Below are 20,961 nucleotides of genomic sequence, written 5' to 3'. Positions count from 1 at the left end.
TAGGCGGCAGGTCTCGTAGCTAGGCAGACCCCGCTTCCGCCAGTGGGACGGAACTAGTGCCCTCCGTGGACAATTGTGTTGAAGCAGAAATTGTTCCGGATCTCGGGTCGGACACGGAAGCCTTCCTACAGTGTTTCTGGATGCGGGGACAGGGATGCGCAGGAATTCCAGTCTCGGTTTCCAGATGGAGCGACCCCTCGAGGAGCAAGCCCAGAGCAAGTGGTCGTCTACTCAAGGCCGCACAGGAACAGAAGGGTCTGATGTGCTCCAGGTACTAGGGGCTTGGCATAATGTTGTAAGGCCTCTTATGAAATAGTGACCCTTATTTATAAACGGACAGTTACCCCATCATGTGTAATAAAAAGTGTGGCTGCATTTTAATCCTTGACCGTAACAGCGTGGATGTTTCCACCTTTCTTTTTCCTACCTTCACACATTTGGCACTGTAGAAAAGTAACCCCAAGCTAGGGCGTGGGAGTACATACCTGTAGTCTCAGCTGCTGGGAGCAGGGATTGGGGGAAGGTGGATGGGCCGAGGCGGAGCTACTTGGGGTGGCTCGAGTGTGGGGGTCAGGAGGACGGTGGGTGGGCTGAGGTGGGAGGATCACTTGACTACAGGAGTTTGAGTTCAGTCTGGGCGACATAGCCAGAAACCATCTCAAGGGGGAAAAAAAAAAGGAAAGGAAAGAAAGAAAAAAGAAACCATAGGACACCGGAGCACTTGGCTCTGGTGGGAAATTGCAACCCTAACCTGGGCACAGGGACTCTTTTCAGACCCACCACAACTATGAGATCTGTTCAGTAAACTGCATTTTACTCTGGAAGGAATTTTTTCTTCTTTTTTAGTTTAAGCACGTTTTTATTGCTTTCCATTTTTATTTTTATTTTTGTAGATTTACGATTACAAATGCACTTGTGTTACCTGGATTTATTTCATAGGGGTGAAGTCTGACTTTTGGTACACCCATCACCGAAATAGTTCATATTGTACCCAGTAGGTAATATTTCATCCCTCTTCGCATCTCTCTCCAACCTATTGGCATCTTCAATGTCTATTATTCCACTCTGTTTGTCCACGTTTACCTATTGTTTAGCTCCCACTTATATGTGAGAAGATGCAGTTTTTGACTTTCTGTTTCTGCCTCATTGCACTTAGGATGACAACCTCTAGTTCCATCTGTGTTGCTGTAAAGTGGAAGGAAATTTATCTCAATTAAGTTTTCTAGAGTGTGCCTACAGAGCTTTGAAAGGCCAAGAGTCCAAGACCAGCCTGGGCAACATAGCAAGACCCCATTAAAAAAAATTTTTTTAATTAGCTGGGCGTGATGTTCACCTGTAGTCCTAGCTACTTCAGAGGCTGAGGCAGGAGGGTCACTTAATGCCAAGAGTTTGAGGTTACAGTTAGCCAAGATTGTGCCACTGCATTCCAGCCTGGGAGAGAGAGATTGTCTCTAAAAATTGTTTTAAAGTAGAAACATGTTTCATTTTCCCCCCTATAGAGGAGACAGTGTAATCTTGAAAACTCTCCTGACCCACCCTTCTTGTAGCTTTGTGTGTACAGGTAGATGCAGGGGAAGCACTGCATCCACAGTTGTCAAATGTAACGTTTGGTTCTAAATTGCTGAAACTCACAAAATGCATCCTCCCCTTTCTAATCAGATGCAGAACAGTGTACACCATGGGCAAAACATCAAGACTCAAACTGTAAGTGAGATGGCTACTTGTCAGTGTGGCAACCTTCCTGGTTTATAATGACTTTTTGGGCCTGTGCTTCTGTGGCCTCTTTGTGGGGGGTTCTTGGGGTCTTTGCGAAGCATCAAGACACTCCCATAGTTAAGGCCAATTGCCCTCACCCTGTAACTTCATTGTCCCTTACCTTCATTGGCCATCCCATTACATCCACTTGCATCCTTTGGAATATTACATTTGGGCTGGGTGCAGTGGCTCATGCCTATAATCCTGGCACTTTGGGAGACTGAGGTGGAAGGAGCGCTTGAGTCTAGGAGTTCAAGATCAGTGTGGGCAACGTAGTGAGACTGTCTCTACAAAAAATTGGTTAGGCACAGAGGTTCATGCCTGTAATCTCAGCACTTTGGGAGGTGAGGTGAGCAGATCACTTGAGGTCAAGAGTTCAAACCAACCTGGCCAACATGGTGAAACCTCATCTCTATTAAAAGTATATTTAAAATTAGCTGGGCCTGGTGGGTGTGCCTGTAATCCCAGCTGCTTGGGTGTCTGAGGCACGAGAATCACTTGAATCTGGGAGGCAGAAGTTGCAGTGAGCCGAGATCACACCATTGTACTCCAGCCTGGGCAGCAGAGTAAGACTCTGTCCCAAAAATAAGTAAGTAAGTAAATAAATAAATAAAATTAGCTGGGCATGATGGCATGTGCCTATAGTCCCAGCTCCTCGGGAGGCTGAGGCGGGAGGATGGCTTCAACCTGGGATGTTGAGGCTGCAGTGACCTGTGATGGTGCCACTGCACTCCAGCTGGGTAACAGAGCCAGACCCTGTCTCAAAAAAAAAAAAACAAAACATAAAAACCACATATTTGGAGTTATGTTTACTTGTTTGCGTAGTTTGGCCAAAATGATCACTGCAGTTCTGACCTTCAAGGTTACCATACAAGAGAGGGATAAGGCACTGGTTGGTATCAGGGGTACCCAATTCCATCATTGCTATCTATTCCCTGATCTAAGTAAGTCTCTAATCCCAACACTTTGGGAGGCTGAGGTGGGAGGAATTTCATGGGGAATGACTACAGCCTTCACGCATATGGATACATAATATGAGCCTGAAAATGTCATCACATAAAACCACAGTTTGGTTATTGACTATTTCGTGAATGCTGGGTTCCTTGGTTCATGAGAGCTTCAGTGTGGCTTTTCTGGCCAGGAGCTTGTGTGACATTTTCAATGAGGCCAATCCTTAAGTTCAGCATGCTGGTGTTTTTCATCCTTCCCAAATGGGGACGGTCCTGGTGGCTATGGAAATCTCCATCCTGGCCTCCACTGATTTGCTGCTACTTCTCTGTCTGCAGATGCTATACTGTTCCTGTTACTTTTTTGTTTTGTTTTGTTTTTGGAGACAGGGTTCTCACTGTGTTGCCCAGGCTTGTCTCAAACTCCTGGCTTCGAGCAATCCTCCCACCTCAGCCTCCCAAAGTGCAGGGATTACAGGTGTGAGCCACCACACCTGGCCTGAGTTGTCAGTTTTTGACAGCACTCAGTATATGTGGTGACACACATTTGGACTTCAATACTGAGAGGTCCCATTATTACTATTACTATTATTATATTGTATTATTATGTTCTGTCACCCAGGCTGGAGTGCAGTGGGAAGATCACCGCTCAGTGCAGACTTGACCTCACAGGCTCAAGCAGTCCTCCTGCCTCAGCCCCCCTAGTAGCTGAGACTACAGGTGTGTGCCACCATGCTTGGTTAATTTTTTTTAAAAAACATTTTTTTAGCCAGGCATGGTAGTGCACATCTGTAATCCCAGGTACTTGGGATGCTGAGGCAGGAGAATTGCCTGGACCTGGAAGGCGGAGGTTGCAGTGAGCCGAGATCATGCCACTTGTACTCCAGTCTGGGCGACAGAGTGAAACTGCATCTCAAAAAAAAAAAAAAAAGGTTTCACCATGTTGGCTAGGCTGGTCTTGAACTCCTGACCTCACGAGATCTACCTGCCTTGCCTCCCAAAGTCCAGGGATTACAGGTGTGAACCACTGTGCCCAGCCTACAAAGAATATTTTGTTTCATTAAATTTATTTTTAAATTAATTAATTAATTATTTTGAGATGGAGTTTTGTTCTTGTTGCCCAGGCTGGAGTGCAATGGCACAATCTTGGCTCACTGCAACCTTCACCTCCCGGGTTCAAGCGATTCTCCTGCCTCAGTATGCCAAGTAGCTGGGATTGCAGGTGCTGACCATCACGCTCGGCTAATTTTTTTTCTTTGAGCCAGAGTCTTGCTCTATTTCCCAGGTTGGAGTGCAGTGGTGTGATCTTGGTTCACTGCAACCTCCACTCCCGGGTTCAAGAGATTCTCCTGCCTTGGTCTCCTGAGAAGCTGGGACTATAGGTGCGCACCACCACGTGTGGCTATTTTTTGTATTTTTAGTAGAGGCGGGATTTCAACATGTTGGCCAGGATGGTTTCAATCTCTTGATCTCGTGATCCACCCACCCAGGCCTCCCAAATTGCTGGGATTACAGGTGTGAGCCACTGCGCCTGGACAATTTTTGTATTTTTAGTAGAGATGGGGTTTCACCATGTTGGTCAGGCTGGTCTTGAACTCCTGATCTCAACTGATCCACCCTGCTTGGCCTCCCAAAGTGCTGGGATTACAGGCGTGAGCCACTGTGCCTAGCCCTACAAAGGATATTTTAAATAATACAAATGAACAGCCAGATGAAGAGATACCTCTGGGCACATGGTTATGTTCTTATTTACCAACCAAAAGGCTCTCTGAGCCCTGTTTTTGGGTGTTTATGGGGGCTTTATTATGGCGACATGATTAATTGCGTCATTCACTATCGGTGATTAACTCAACTTTGTTTCTCTTCCCTCCCTGGAGGTGGGGACACAGCTGAGAGTTTCAAGGCTCCGATCACACAGTTGGTTTCCCTGGCAACTAGCCTCCCATCCTGTGGTTTGTCGGAGCATCTCCTTACTAACGTAAACTTAGCGTGGTAGAGGGAATGGTCATGAATAACTGAAGACATTCCTTCATCTTTCACTCTGGAACTCTTCTCCAGCTTTTAAGAACTGAAGACAAAAGGCCATTTTTTCTTCGAGAGAGGGTCTCCTTCACTCTGTCACCCAGACTGGAGTGCAGTGGCACCATCTTGTGTCACTGCAGCCTTCATCCCAGGGTTCAAGCAGTTCTCCCACCTCAGGATCCTGAGTAGCTGGGACTACAGGTGCACGCCACCACATCTATTTTTTTTTTTTTTTTTTTTTTTTTTTAGAGAAGGAAAGAAAAAATAAATAAAATAAATAAAGGAGAGGAAGAAAGAGGAAGAGAAAGAGGGAGAGTAAATGGAAATATTGCTTTATTTTGAAAAAAATTGGGTATTAATAATGGCCAATCAATGTTTCATTTAAACTAATGCGTGGGTGTGATGTGGTATTGACAAGAATGTATATTTTGTGTATTTGAAGTGGAGAGCTCTATAAATATTTATTAAGTTTACTTGTTCCGGATCTGAGTTCGAGTCCTTGATATCCTTATTAATTTTCTGTCTCATTGAGTCTAAGTCTCTATGTATCTGGGTGTTAGGATCGTTAGCTCTTGTTGTTGCATTGATCCTTTTACTACTATATCTTTGTTGCTTTAAAATCTATTTTATCCGATACAAGAATTGCTACTCCTGCTTTTTATTTATTTATTATTTATTTTTGCTCTCCATTTGATTGGTAAATCTTTCTCCATCCCTTTGTTTTGAGTCTTTGTGTATCCTTGCATGTGAAACAGGTCTGGATGTAACATGCCGTTGGGTTTTGGCTGTGTCTTTGGATTGGGAATTCAGTCAATTTAAATTTAGGGTTACTGCCATTTGATGTTGACTGGCTGTTTTATCCATTCGTTGGTGTAAATTCTTCTTTATGTTGGTGCTCTTTACTTTTTGGTGTATTTTTAGAAAGGCTAATACTGGTTGTTCCTTTCTGTGTGTAATGCTTCTTTCAGAAGCTCTTGTAAAGCAGGCCTGGTGGTAATAAAATCTCTGAGTTCTTGCTTGTTCATAAAAGATTTTATTTTTCCTTCAGTTGTGAAGCTTAGTTTGGCTGGATATGAAATTCTGGGCTGAAGGTTCTGTTCTTTGAGGATGTTGAATATTGGCCCCCACTCTCTTCTGGCCTGTAGAGTTTCTGCCGAGAGATCTGCTGTAAGTCTGATAGGTTTGCCTTTGTGGGTAATCTGACCTTTCTCTCTGGCTGCCCTTAGTATCCTCTCCTTCGTTTCAACCCTGGTGAATCTAATGATTATGTGCCTTGGGGTTGCTCTTCTTGAGGAATATCTTTGTGGTGTTCTCTGTATTACCTGGGGTTGAATGTTGACCTGCTTTGCTAGTTTAGGAAAATTTTCCTGAATAATATCCTGAAGGGTATTTTCCAGCTTGGATTCATTCTCTCCGTTGCATTCAGGTACACCTATCAAACGTAAATTTGGTCTTTTCACATAGTCCCACATTTCTTGGAGACTTTGCTCATTCCTTTTTATCCTTTTTTCTCTAATCTTTTCTTCACGTTTTATTTCATTAAGTTGGACTTTGACCTCTGATATCCCTTCTTCTTCTTGAACAATTCGAGTGTTTAAACCTGTTCATACTTCTCGGAGTTCCTGTATTGTATTCTTCAGTTCCATTAATTCACTCATACTCCTCTCTAAGTTGTCTATTCTCAATAGGATTTCATCAAACCTTTTTTCAAAGTTCCTAGTTTCTTTACGTTGGGCTACAACATGTTCTTTTAACTCACCGAAGTTTGTTATTATCCATTCCTTGAAGAGTGATTCTGTCATCAGGAGGCGCTCGTTCTCCATCAGGCCTTGTTCCATTGTTGATGTGGAACTGTGATCATCTTTAGAGGGAGAGGCGTTCTGACTTTGAGTATTCTCAGCTTTTTTGCGCTGGTTTCTTCCCGTCATTGTAAATTTATCCTCCTGTCGTCTTTGAAATTACCAACTTTCAGATTAGGTCTCTTGAGTGGACGTCCAGGTTGTTAGTTCCCAGGGCCAGAGCAGCGGCGTTAAAACTGATGGTGCTTTTCTGCCCAGGATTCTCCTGTCGGGCTTCCTTCTTGTTTCCGCAGTAGGCGACTCTGCCTTCCCGGGGCTCCAAACCTCGGTCAGAAGGGGAACCGGTCCCGTTTACTCTGCGCCGAGCGCTGCTGTGTCGAGGTGCCGGCGGAACCGCTGCGCCGACCACGAGAGTCGCGCTGGCGACTCGTGTGTTTCCACCACTGGGGGATCTTCTGCTCCGTGAGCAACCAGACTTTGTCTGAAAGTGTGGCGTCCTCTAGTTCTCCGCGCCTTCCCTGAGAGCTCCAATCCCGGGATGTTAGCGATCGGCCATCTTGGATCGTTCTCTCTAGCTATTTTTTTATTTTTATTTTTAGTAGAGATGGGATTTTGCCATGTTGCCTAGACTGGTCTCAAACACCTGAGCTCAAGCCATCTACCTACCATGGCCATGGCCTCCCAAAGTACTGGATTACAGATGTGAGCCACAGCGCCCAGCCCTTTTTTTTTTTTTTTTTTTGAGACAGGGTCTTACTCTCTCACCCAGGCTGGAGTACAGTAGTGTCGTCACATCTCACTGCAGTCTTGACCTCCCTGAGCTCAGGAGATCCTCTCACCTCAGCCTCTCCAGTAGCTGACACTGTAGGCACACACCCCTATGCCTGGCTAATTTTTGTATTTTTTGTAGAGATGGGGTCTCACTGTGTTACCCAGGCTGGCCTTGAACTCCTGTGCTCAAGCAGTCTGCCTGCCTCAGCCTTCCAAAGTGGTGGGATTACAGGCAGGCCAAATTTTCTAACAAAAGATACTCTGATTCCTCTGGTCACTTAGGAAATTACAAGATTTTTAGCAACTGTGAGCCAGGAACCCTTGACAAAACCCAAAATATATATTTCACAATATCACAACTTTCTTTTCCACCAAACTGGGGGGCGGTGCTCAAAATGATACCCTCTGTCTGCAGTTTGACTCAATTATAACTTGGATATTCTCTAAAAATCCATAGTTCTTGTTGGTATGTCAACTGGGAAATCACTGTGGATTTGAAAAAGTACTCTGCACATAAGAAAAACCCATGACAGGGCCAGGCGCAGTGGCTCCCGCCTGTAATCCCAGCACTCTGGGAGGCTGAGGCAGGTGGATTGCATGAACCCGGGTGTTCGAGACCAGCCTGGCCAACATGGCGAAATCTTGTCTTTACTAAAAATACAAAAAACTAGTCAGGCATGGTGGCGCACACCTTTGGGCCCGCCCAGCTACTCAGGAGGCTGAGGCAAAAGAATAATCTGAGCCTGGGAAGTCACAGCTGCAGTGAGCCGGGGTCACACCACTGCACTCCAGCCTGGGTAACCATAGTGAGACCCTGTCTCGACAAAAAAAGAAAAAAATGCATGATGGTCTGCACTGTGCAGATGACCATTACTCTCTAGGAAGACCTCAGTGGTTTTCTTTTTTTGAGACAGAGTCCTGCTATGTCGCCCAGGCTGGAGAGCAGCAGCAAGATCTCGGCTCACTGCAACCTCTGTCTACTGAGTTTAAGTGATTCGCCTGCCTCAACTTCCCACGTAGTTGGGACTACAGGTGCATGCCACCACGCCAAGCTAATTTTTTTATTTTTTGGCAGAGATGGTAGGGATGGTGTTTCACCATGTTGGCCACGCTGGTCTCAAACTCCTAACCTCAGGTGATCTGCACGCCTCGGCCTTCCAAAGTGCTAAGAATACAGGTGGGAGCCACCACACCAGCCAGATGTTTTCTCATATACACTTTATGTTACCCAGTCTCTAGTAGCAGCAAAATTTTCATGTCAAATACATGAGTTAATTCAGACATAGGAGATCAATGTCATAGAATTGAAATTCAAGAAATAAGCCCATACGTATATGGTCAACTGAGTTTCAAAAATAGTGCCAGGAATGGGGACATAGTATTATTTTCAAAAATTGGTATTGTGACAATTGTATAGACATATAAAAAATAATAAAATAGGACCAAGCACAGTGGCAGGATTGTTTGAGGCCTGGAGTTCAAGACCAGCTTGGGCAATATACTGCAGCCCTATATCTTATTAAAGAAAATTATCCGGGGGTTGTTGTCCCACACCTGTAGTCCCAGCTGCTTGGTGGCTGTGGTGAGGATTGCTGGAGCCTGGGAGTTTGTGGCTGCAGTGAGCTGTGATTGCAACACTGTAGTCCAGCCTGGGTGACAGAGTGCGACCCCAATTCTATTTTATTTTTTGAGACAGGGTGTACTCTGTCTCCCTGACTGGAATGTTGTGAGCCTTGGCTCACTGCAACCTCCACTTTCCAGGCTCAAACAGTCCCCCTACTTCAGCCTACAGGTAGCTGGGGCTACAGTCATGCACCACCACACCTGGCTAATTTTTGTATTTTTTGGAGAGATGAGTTTTGTCATGTTGGCCAGGCTGGTCTAGAACTCCTGGGCTCAAGCGATCCATTCAGCTCAGTTTCCCAAAGGAGGGTGTTCCCTGGCCGAACTGAAGGTGGGGCTGCTTATTTTCATGGCCCAATAATGAGATGCAGATGAACTGGGAAAGGAGAGAGTTTTTATTTCTGTAACCAGTTACAGGGAGAAGGCCTGGAAAATACTGCCAGACCACCTCAAATTCCAGTTTTCCAGAGCTTATACACCTTTTAAGCTATATGTCTATGTGTAAGTGTGCATTCATCTAAAGATATGACTGATTAACTTCTTCTAATCTATAACTAAGATCTGAGTCCTGAAGACCTTCCTCTGAAACCTCAGTGAATTTGCGAATCTAAATGGGTGCAGGTGCTAGGATGATGACCCTTATCTTATCTCCTAAATCATGGAGGTTTGGGGAGTTCCTTTAGATCCCAATAAACTTGTTTGTGGAGGCCTGGGGAGTTTCTTCAGACCCCAAATGAAACTTGTTTCATCCTGAACAGGTCCTGTTAAGAATTCTTTCATTATCTTGTCATGCTTTAAGGCCCAGGAAAGGCTTAGGTAAAACTCTTGGTGGGCTTTCGTTACCTTCCAGCCTTTGTATATGAGCACTGCCTCTCTCAACTTTTAATATGTAACTTAACCACTCAGTCAGTGCTGAGACAGTTGTTATGGAGGCCTCTGTTAGTAAGATCTAGGCTGCCACATCCCTACTGTGAATTTATACATGATTTATATCATGCTTGTATATTTATTTATCATGAGACTCACAGGAAGATGGGACGTTATAATCTTTCTGAGTACTTCCTGCTGAGAGGGGGTCATATAAGGTACCAAATGCAGTGCTGGAGTGGAAGAGGTCGATTTCTTCCTGGTAGCACTCTCTGTTTCAGAGGCTTAAAAGCAGTGGCTGCTGAGACATAGTATGAGCTCAAGGGATGTTTTGGAACAACATATAACAGCAACACATATAAATAGGTTGCTGCTGTTTAATTCTGAAGTTGAAATTGGTCAGTCTTCAGTTCACAGGGCTTTATGAAAGCACAGCTTAGGTTTCAGTGATTGCCAATTAGGAACAATGAGGAAAAGGGAAAAGAAAAAGGAAAAATTTGAAAATATTATTTTGGAGAATTTTAGCCAGAAAAATTAGAATTCAATCCAAATTATAGAAATTCAATCCAAATTATAGAAAATAATGAAAATTGAAAAACATTAGGCAAGACTAGAATCTAGTAACAGGTATACTATAGTTTTTGAAACATAATTTTGCTCTCTCTAGTTTCTCGTGTTTACTAAAAGACAAATCATGGTACATTTGGTTTGCTTTATTATACTTGGCCAGATTATTTGTATAAAGTGCAGCAAGAATAATTATTTTTCACATAGACCTTTTAAAAAATTGGCTTGGATGGAACTTTGTCCCGTAGAGGGAGTCTGAGATGAGACTTTATTTTGTTTTGTATTTTATTTTCTTTGAGACTGAGTCTCACTCTGTTGCCTAGGTTGGAGTGCAGTAGTGCAATCTTGTCTCACTGCAACCTCTGGCTCCCAGGTTCAAGCGATTCTCGTGCCTCAGCCTCTAGAGTAGCTGGGATTACAGGTGCACGCCACCACACCTGGCTAATTTTTTATTTTTAGTAGAGATAGGATTTCACCATGTTGGTCAGGCTGGTCTTGAACTCTAACCTCGTGATCTGCCCGCCTCAGCCTCCCAAAGTGCTAGGATTACAGGCCCTGAGCCACTGTGCCTGGCAAGACTTTATTTATTTATTTTGAGATGGAGTCGTGCTCTTTCTTTCTTTTTTTTTTTTGAGACAGAGTTTTGCCCTTATTACCCAGTCTGGAGTGCAATGGCGTGATCTCGGCTCACCGCAACCTCCGCCTCCTGGGTTCAGGCAATTCTCCTGCCTCAGCTTCCCGAGTAGCTGGGATTACAGGCATGTGCCACCATGCCCAGCTAATTTTTAAAAAATATTTTTAGTAGAGACCGGGTTTCACCCTGTTGACCAGGATGGTCTCCATCTCCGGACCTCGTGATCCACCCACCTCGGCCTCCCAAAGTGCTGGGATTACAGGCTTGAGCCACCGCATCCGGCCTTGGAGTCGTGCTCTTTCACCCAGGCTGGAGTGCAGTGGCACAGTCTTGGCTTACTGCAACCTCTTCCTCCTGGGTTCAAGTGATTCTCCTGCCTCAGCCTCCTGAGTAGCTGGGATTACAGGTGTGCACCACCACGCCTGTCTAATTTTTGTATTTTTAATAGAGACAGGGTTTCACCATGTTGGTCAGGCTGGTCTTGAACTCCTAACCTTGTGATCTGCCCACCTAAGCCTCCCAAAGTCCTGGGATTACAGATGTTAGCCACCGCAGCTGGTTGAGGTAAGACTTTTTAAAGCTGAGCCCAGCCATGGATTTGTGCCATCAGATAACTATGAGTTGAGTGAATTCCTCTCCTCTTAAGGTTCCAAGATAACTTGGGACTCCTGGCCTGTCAGAAAGTGATATTCTTTACTTACCACAGATCAGAAACCCTGTCCAGGGACTATACACAAAATCTGAGGCCAGCTTTCCAATGGCTTTATTGGCTTCCATAATCAACTTTAATTCCTTAAAGGAAAGCACACCATTCCAGTTAAAGCCTTGGTAAAATAACCAGTTTTTTTCAATTGTGTCCTGTTACAAAAGAAAACAGATTCTTATTGTACTTCTGCAAATAACCATATTGCCATAAATTAAGAATACTCACAAACGGTTTCCAAACTCTGGAGAAATCAGGTAGAGAGAAACAAATATGTTCCAAATTTGGTTCATAGGTGTATACTTAATTGTGAAAAGCTGTGAATAGCTCAAAAGAAAAGTTTTATTGACTTTGAAAAATAAAACAAAGGATCAGCAATGTTTTAAGCAAAACTGAAAAATATCACTTCAATCTTCTAATTCAGTTAATGCAGTTAATTCCTGTCCTGCTTGATATTAATGAACATTTTAGCTCTCCAAGACTGAACATTTTTTGTCTATTCTGATGTCACAATCTCCAAAGTTATCAAAAACTTGCATTCAGGAACACCTGTTATAGCTGATTATAAAACCACCTGTTAAAGAGGACCAAAACAAGAGAACAATTGCTTATGGATGACAAAGTTTTAGGGTAGCCATAGTTAAAGACACAATTGACAAGGAAATCTGTTACCTCTGAGGCACGCAATAATTTAACATAAATATAATTATTACTGATAATGTACACTAAGATACATCAGAATTATAGGAGTTTTCCATAATTTTGGAACATATGCCAATAACATATTTATACAGATATAATCCAAAGAAAGCCAAATCCCATTTTATAACTTGCTGTGTGATTTTTGTATCAAATAAGCCAAATTTCACCCTTACGTTAGTGTACTATTAATGGCGAACCCAATTCTTGATAAAAGCTTATAGACGTGTTTACCCAATTTTAATGTTTGGCAATTTTTTTTTTTTTGAGACGGAGTTTCGCTCTTGTTACCCAGGCTGGAGTGCAATGGCGGGATCTCGGCTCACCGCAACCTCTGCCTCCTGGGTTCAGGCAATTCTCCTGCCTCAGCCTCCCGAGTAGCTGGGATTACAGGCGTGCGCCACCATGCCCAGCTAATTTTTTTTGTATTTTTACTAGAGACGGGGTTTCACCATGTTGACCAGGATGGTCTCGATCTCTTGACCTCGTGATCCACCCGCCTTGGCCTCCCAAAGTGCTGGGATTACAGGCTTGAGCCACCGCGCCCGGCATGTTTGGCAATTTTTATAGATCTTTTATAAGCCTTCGAAATGGTTGTTAAAGCATAGGTTAGCACTCTAAGAGAAACCTGTTGTGCTTTCAATGTTGAATTTACAGAAAAACTGGATAATATCCCTTTAACATTGGCCAATATATTTACACACAGAATTTATTTTACAATCAACCTACAACTTGGTTAAACCTTCAGCTTTATTTTATCCAACTTAATCCTTTAACCTTTTAATTTAGGCAAAAAACTCACATTCCATGCCTTCTTCCAATCTTTTTACCAAAAGTATACTCTATTTTCCTTACACACCTTGCATGTAAAACTGCTTTTTCCAATAGTCTCCATAGAGTCAACATGTTACAGTGTTGACTCTTAGCAACTTTTACTTTTGGTGAAAAACCTGGTAAGTGATTTTAATTATGTACCAGGTAGGGATTCTAGAACCTAGACAGAAGTGCAGATAAGGCCTGCCTCATTCCAGCATGTCACTTCATGTGCCCCAGGTCTTCCCTAGCTGTAAAGCAGGCAAGTTGTACAGTTAAGAGTCATAATGGCATTTTATGAAGCATTCAGGAGGCAGGCCTTATCACCTTTAAATTGTACATTACTTGCATATATTCCCTTTCATAAATTTGTTCATGACTTCCACAGACAATCTGTGATATGCTTTGACTTCCTGACTTGTCCTAAATATCCTTCTTTTTAAAAAAAACTAGTCATTTTACTTTAGGACAAGAATTTATCATACAAGGCCCTTTTTTATATAAAATATCTTTTCTTTAAGCCTTTTTTGAACCAAAAATACCTATTTATTTTTATAATTTTCTTCATGTCTTGTTTTCTTTTGTTTGAGATGAAGTCTCACCAGGCTGGAGTGCAGCGGTGCCATCTTGGCTCACACAACCTCTGCCTTTGTTCAAGTGATTTTCCTGCCTCAGCCTCCTGAGTAGCTGGGATTACAGGCAAGCACCACCATGACTGGCTAATTTTTGTATTTTTAGTAGAGAAGGGGTTTCACCATGTTGGTCAGGCTGGTCTTGAACTCCTGACCTCGTGATCTGCCCACCTTGGCCTACCAAAGTGCTGGGATTACAGGTGTGAGCCACGGCTCCCAGCTTTTTTTTTTTTTTTTAAACAGAGTCTCACTCTGTTGCCCAGGGTGGAGTGCAGTGGTGAAATCTCAGCTCCACCTCTCTTTATATCTCTTTTATTTCCATGTTCCTTTTACCTTGTTTTATATATAACCTTTAAATAAGCTTTGAATTAGACAAAAATTATTTACCCTTTAAAAAGGACACAACTTTTTAAAAAAGAATGTTTCTACAATATATTTTTATTGGAAAATACTAAATGAAATATCTGTTATTTAATATAAGTTTAGATTCTAAATTGTGACAAGTTTGGGCCAGGTGTGGTGGCTTATGCCTGTAATCCTAGCATTTTGGGAGGCTGAGGTGTGCGGATCACTTGAGGTCAGGAGCTGGAGACCAGCCTGGCCAACACGGTGAAACATCATCTCTAATAACAATCCAAAACCAGCCAGATATGGTGGTGCATGCCTGTAGTTCCAACTGCTTGAGATTCTGAGGCACGAGAATTGCTTGAACCTGGGAGGCAGAGGTTGCAGTGAGCCACATCATTGCACTCCTGACTGGGCAACAGACTGAGACTCTGTCTCAAAAATAAATAACTAAATAAATAAATAATGACAAGTTGTTTATGAGTATTTATTCCATTACACTTACCTAATTATTTAATTGTTTACCTAGATTATTTATGAAAACTGCGATGGTCACCATTTAAAGTTATGAAAAAAGCATTGCAAAATAACTGAGACAATGAAAACGATCTGACCTAACTGACTCCATCTTGCTTCTAACCTCCAAACTGTCCTTGTTCGTTAACTTAGTTTATAGTTTAACTTTGAAGCAAAGATGATAATAACAAACCTCCTTTATTTTATATAGACTGCCTAAAGCCACAAGATTAGAAGTTGTGGTATTTTACTAAATAATTTAAGATGTAGCTATGAATATTAATGTTTTATTTATTAAAAAGTACACAAGCAAAGATCATTCTGTTTTGGGCTGAGTTCATAGTTTTGTAGTCTCCATGCCAAATGTTGACACCTTATTGTGTTTGGCAGGGAGAAGTATGAAATTGTTTGGTCAGTAAATGCGAAGAAAAATGTATGCTGGCAATTCTTAAGACATTTCCTTCTTTTTTTTTTTTTTTTTTGAGACAGAGTCTTGCTCTGTCACGCAGGCTAGAGTGCAGTGGTGTGATCTTGGCTCACTGCAACCTCTGCCTCCTGAGTTCAAGTTATTCTCCTGTCTCAGCCTCCTAAGTACCTGGGATTACAGGCGCACACCACCATGCTTGGCAAAATTTTTTTGTATTTTTAGTAGAGACGGGATTTCACCATGTTGGTCAGGCTGGTCTCGATCTCCTGACCTTGTGACCCGCCCACCTTGGCCTCCCAAAGTGCTGGGATTAGAGGGGTGAGCCACCGCGCCCGGCCAAGACATTTTTAATATTACTTTGCCAGTAACCTTAAAGCTAGATTATTTATTAAAGCTTGTAGTTAAGTCACGTAAACTTGAAAAAGTATTTAACTACTCTTCTTTTTACTACTCTTCTTTTTTTCTGTGAAAGTATTTAAGTGCTTTTATTTTTTAAGCCAATTAATTAGAGCTCTTTTTATTTTTTCAGTTGTGAAACACTGTGAATACAACACATAAATACACAGACCTATTAGGCATGCCATATAAGTACTCTTTTTTTTTTTTTTGGTCTTTTTGTTTTTTTCTTTTTCGTGGAGACCAAGGTCTCACTATATCACCCAGGCAGGTCTTGAACTCCTGGGCTCAAGCTATCCTTCTGCCTCTGCCTCCCTAAGAGCTGGGCTTACAGGCATGAGCCACAGTGCCCAGCCAGAAGAAGTCCTTTTTTTCTTTTTGAGATGGTGTCTTGCTCTGTTGCCCAGGCTGGAGTGCAGCGGTGTGATCTTGGCTCACTTCAACCTCTGCCTCCAGGTTCAAGGGATTCTCCTGCTTCAGCCTCCTGAGTAACTGGGACTACAGTCATGTGCCACCACGCCCAGCTAATTTTTTTAGAGATGGGGTTTCACCGTGTTTGCCAGGATGGTCTTGATCTCCTGACCTCATGATCTGCTCGCCACAGCCTCCCAAAGTGCTGGGATTACAGGAGTGAGCCACTGCCAGCTAGAAGTGCATTTTATAGGTTCATAAGACATCCTTTTTTTTTTCTCCCTATTTTAGACCTGCAAACTCTTGATAACCTGGTTTATTACCCTGGCAGTTGTCAGCTAAATAGCTGTGAGTCTGCATATTGAAGGAAACTACTCTTAGGTGAAAAATCAGATAGCAAAATTTACATTTCGAGGTACAGAGAGAAAAAGTCTGGCGGTGCTAGAGGGAGATTAAAGATGGATGCTGGCCAGTGGCTAACGCCTGTAATCCCAGCACTTTGGGTGGATCACGAGGTAAAGAGATGGATCCTGGCCAACATGGTGAAACCCTGTCTCTACTAAAATACAAAAAAATTACCCAGGCCTGTTGGTGTGTGCCTGTAGTCCCCGTCTCTACTAAAAATACAAAAATTAAAATTAGCTGGGCATGGTCGCGCATGCCTGTTACTTAGGAGGCTGAGGCAGGAGAATCGCTTGAACCCAGAAGGCAGAGGTTGCAGTGAGCCAAGATCACACCACTGCACTCCAGTGAGACTCTGTATCAAAAAAAAAAAAAAGAAAAAAGACGGATGCTAGATGAAACATAAAATTATAGAAATCTATCATAGGATTCTATAAGGAACCATACTGAATCCTAGGTTTTTTTTGTTTGTTTCTGAGATGGAGTCTTGCTTTGTTGTCCAGGCTGGAGTGCAGTGGCATGATCTTGTCTCACTGCAACCTCTTCCTCCCAGGTTCAAGCAATTCTCCTGCCTCAGCCTTCCGAATAGCTGGGATCGCAGGTGCCCGCCACCATTCCCGGCTACTTTTTGTATTTTTAGTAGAGATGGGGTTTCATCATGTTGGCCAGGCTGGTCTCCAACTCCTGACCTTGTTATCCACCCACCTAGGCCTCCCAAAATTCTGGGATTACAGGTGTGAGCCACCATGCCCGGAAGAATCCTAGATTTTTAAAAAGGGAGAATTATTATAAGGCTAGACCATGTGATGCTTTTACAGTGCACTTAATTTTTTTTCCAAAGACATTTCTCAGTGTCTAAACTGTATTTTTTCTTAAAAACCTGAGTAGCAGCCGGGCGCGGTGGCTCACGCCTGTAATCCCAGCACTCTGGGAGGCCGAGGTGGGTGGATCACAAGGTCAAGAGATCGAGACCATCCTGGTCAACATGGTGAAACCCTGTCTCTACTAAAAATACAAAAAATTAGCTGGGCATGGTGGCACGTGCCTGTAATCCCAGCTACTCAGGAGGCTGAGGCAGGAGAATTGCCTGAACCCAGGAGGCGGAGGTTGGGGCGAGCCGAGATCACGCCATTGCACTCCAGCCTGGGTAACAAGAGCAAAACTCCGTCTCAAAAAAAAAAAAAACAAAAAACCTTAGTAGCTTCTGTTGCAATAGCTATTAATGAAGAAAACAGAATTCAGTCAACTGAGAAGAAAGATACTTTTGCTCTAAAAGACAATGTCTTAGGAGAGAAAGAAACAAAAAAAGACATGAAGTTCTTTTAGATACCCCCCAACACACACATATTGGATGTTAGCTTTTTTTTTGTTTGTTTTTAAAGATGGGGTTTCACCGTGTTGGTCAGGCTGGTCTCAAACTCCTGACCTCGGGATACACCCGCCTCAGCCTCCGAAAGTGCTGGGATTACAGGTGTTAGACACTGTAGCTGGCCTTTTTTTTGTAGGGGGTGGGGACAGAGTTTTGCTTTGTAACCCAGGCTGGAGTGCAGTGTCCCAATCTCAGCTCACTGAAACCTCCCAGATTCAAGTGATTCTCCTGCCTCAGGCTCCTGAGTAGCTGAGATTACAGGCACCTGCCACCACACCTGGCTAATTTTGTATTTTTGCTCGGGGTAGGGGTGTTTCTCCATGTTGGTCAGGCTGGTCTTGAACTCACAACCTCAGGTGATATGCCCGCCTCAGCCTCCCAAAGTGCTGGGATTACAGGCCTGAGCCACCGAGCCCAACTGGATGTTAGCTTTTAATTAAGCTGCCTTTTTTTTTTTTCTTTTGTTTTGAGACAGAGTCTCACTCTGTCACCCAGACTGCAGTATTTTGGCCGTGAGCCAAAATATTCATTGCAATCTCTGCCATCTGGGTTCAAGCAATTCTCCTGCCTCAGCCTCCTGAGTAGCTGGGACTACAGGCACATGTCACTACACCTGGCTAATTTTGTGTGTGTTTTTGTAGAGACGGAGTTTCACTGTGGTGCCTAGCCTGGTCGAGAACTCCTCTCCTCAGGTAATCTGCTCACCTTGGCCTCCCAAAGTGCTGGGATTACAGGTGTGAGCCACCGCGCCCAGCTTAAGGATAGGAGTTGGTTAACCATTGAGCTTCTTAAAAAAAAATTCTTTTTCCTTCCCAGAGGATTCTTAGTGGGAATGTGCCCAATCCCTCCCATTTTCAAGTTTATGTGGTATCAAAAGGGACAGTGGAGACAGATTTCGGACAAACAAGGGGCGAGTACACACAGGCAGAACAGTCTTAAAACCAACTTGAAACCTATCTCAACCAAAATGCAAAGCGGATGTATGAGCGAACCCTTTGTTGTACCCTTGCGAGTCAAGGAATGCACCACACTCCGAGATTGAATTATGAGTCCTTTATTATGCCTGCGACCCAGAGGTGGCTAACGCCCAAAATTCTCTCGGCCCCTAAGAAAAAGTTAGGTGGTCTTTTATACTCTCGTTTTGAAGGGGAGGGGGAACCTAGCTGAAGCAACTTTTTCACAAAAGCAGAGTAAGCAAAAAATTAAAAGGTAAACTAGTACAGGAGAAATAAAACAGTGCCAAGTGTGAGGGGTAAAGTTGTCCTGAAAGACATACAACTTGTAGATAATGGGGCTCTGGGCGCTGGACAGCACCTGCATTCCCAGGCTCTGCTGGTACCACTTAACCCGGCCTCTTACGAACAAATGCATTCCTGGAGGTGCCCGGTGTCAGCCTGCCCCAGCTACATACTAGAGTTACATACTGAATGGTGGGAAAATAGCTAATGTGAAGAAGCTAAGATGGAGTCTGTGCGGCTCAAGAAGCTAACATAAGGCCTGAACAGCTTTTAGTCTGAGAAAGAGATAGTTTTAGCTGGCAAAATGCAGGGTATTACATCTGTTGCTCTCCTTGGCAGTACTGGACAATTGACTTTTGTCCACGTGGCTCACGCCTGTAATCCCAGCACTTTGGGCAACAACGTGATGAAGATTGAGGATATTATGCTAAGTGAAATAAAACAGTCAGTAAAAGACAAATACAGAATAATTCCACTGGTATGAGGTACCCACAGTGAACTTCATACAATCAAAAAGTAGAATAGTGTAGAATAGTGGGTGGGAGGGGCTGGGGGTGAGCGGTAAATGGGATGTCATTCAATCATTAAAAGTCTCAAATTTGCAAGAGGAAATCATTTCTAGAGATTGGTTTCACAATGTAACTACACTTAACACTACTGAATAGGCCACTTAAAAATGGACCTAGGGCAAAGAACAAAGTTGGGTTCGCATGGAAATATCCCCGCAGGGAAAACCCACTCTAACTACGGAGCTTGGCTCAACGACATGCTCTCCGGCATGACTGTCACCCTGCGGTGAAGGGGCGGGGCCCCACAAACTGTCCGATCAGCATCTCTGCTGGAAAGGGGCGTGGACCCTAGCGCTGCTTGGGCGTGTGAACATCCTCGTTGTAGCGGTTCACTCGGGTTGCGTCTCATCCTCCGCGGAAGACTCTGAGGTGTTGCATACCCTTTGTCGTCCTGGGACCTACAGGTAGTGAGAGATCCATAGGGAGGACTCCTGGAGCCTCCTTAAGCCGAGAAATGGTGAGTGTTCGGGGCCGGAAGTCCCGAGACCTGAGGAGGGGGCTTGTCGGAACCGGCTGTGGCTGGACCCGAGTCCCCGTGGCGCAGCTCTGGCCAGGACACGCGAGGGTCTCCCAGCAGGTTAGGGCTGGGCCGGCAGCTGGGACCTCAGGCGTCCTGTCCCGCCCCTGCGGTTGCGGCCCCAGCCCCGGAGCCCTTTCCGAGCAGTTGCGAGCCCGCAGCCTCGCGTCTCCCAAGATTGTGCGGGGGGCCACGGGAAAGTCATGAGGGGGAATCTCCACTCGGGTGTGGGGTTTGTGCGTTTGAGAACCCATTTGGTCAGAACGCTAAGGTGAATCCGCCTGTGAGAATTGAAGCCTGGAGGAGGGAGCATTTTATTTTGCCGCCAAGGGAGAGGAGGGCGAGCGTGGAGCTCCTAGAGTTCGTTCCTGTGGCTGCCCAGATGCCCCTGCTGTCATCACCAGGCACGGACCCACTGTCTGGGTTGCCGCTCTCAAGTTTGGGAATTTGTTTTTGAGACAGGGTCTCGCTGTGTCGCCCAGGCTTAAGTGCAGTGGTGCCATCAAGCCTTACTGCATCCTCAAACACTGGGACTCAAGTGATCCTCCCGCCTCAGCCTCCTGAGTAGCTGGGACTACAGGCACCTGCCACTACTGGCTAATTTTAAATTTTTACTGTGTAGACGCAAGATCTTGCTGTGTTGCTCATGCTAGTCTCAAATGCCTGGCGTCAGGATTCTCTTGCCTTGGTGTGATCATGCCTGGCCTTTGTGAATGTATTTACCGTTTGATTGTGGGTTTTCCATATTAACGGTGGAGAGGCAATTTCTTATCTAAACAGATTAGAACATTTGCGTTTCTTTCCTTTGGATTCCTTGATCAAATCACTTTTTCTTTTTTGAGACGGAGTCTGGTTCTGTTGCCCAGGCTGGAGTGCAATGGCATGATCTAGGCTCACTGCAGCCTCCACCTCCCAGGTTCAAGCAATGCTCCTGTCTCA

At 44.2% G+C, this 20,961-nt stretch overlaps 1 protein-coding gene across 2 annotated transcripts in view; it reads left to right on the top strand.

The window, feature by feature from the left end:
* The first annotated feature begins 41 nt into the window (after positions 1-41).
* The window catches only part of ZNF490 (zinc finger protein 490), a 40,617-nt gene continuing 19,697 nt past the window's right edge, over positions 42-20,961 (top strand). Inside the window, exons 1-2 of one of the 2 annotated variants that reach the window (XM_035283918.3) lie at positions 42-271; positions 1,660-1,704. In XM_035283918.3, coding sequence (XP_035139809.3) covers positions 155-271; positions 1,660-1,704 — 162 coding nt within the window. In that variant the 5' untranslated portion in view covers positions 42-154. The remainder of the gene's footprint in view (positions 272-1,659; positions 1,705-20,961) is intronic. The other variant, XM_035283919.3, reaches the window with a different exon arrangement.

This window comes from Callithrix jacchus, chromosome 22 (assembly GCF_049354715.1).
Source record: "Callithrix jacchus isolate 240 chromosome 22, calJac240_pri, whole genome shotgun sequence".
Classification (NCBI taxonomy): Eukaryota; Metazoa; Chordata; class Mammalia; order Primates; family Cebidae; genus Callithrix; species Callithrix jacchus.
The sequence above is the reverse complement of the archived record's forward strand: the minus strand, read 5'-3'. Positions and strand labels throughout refer to the sequence as shown.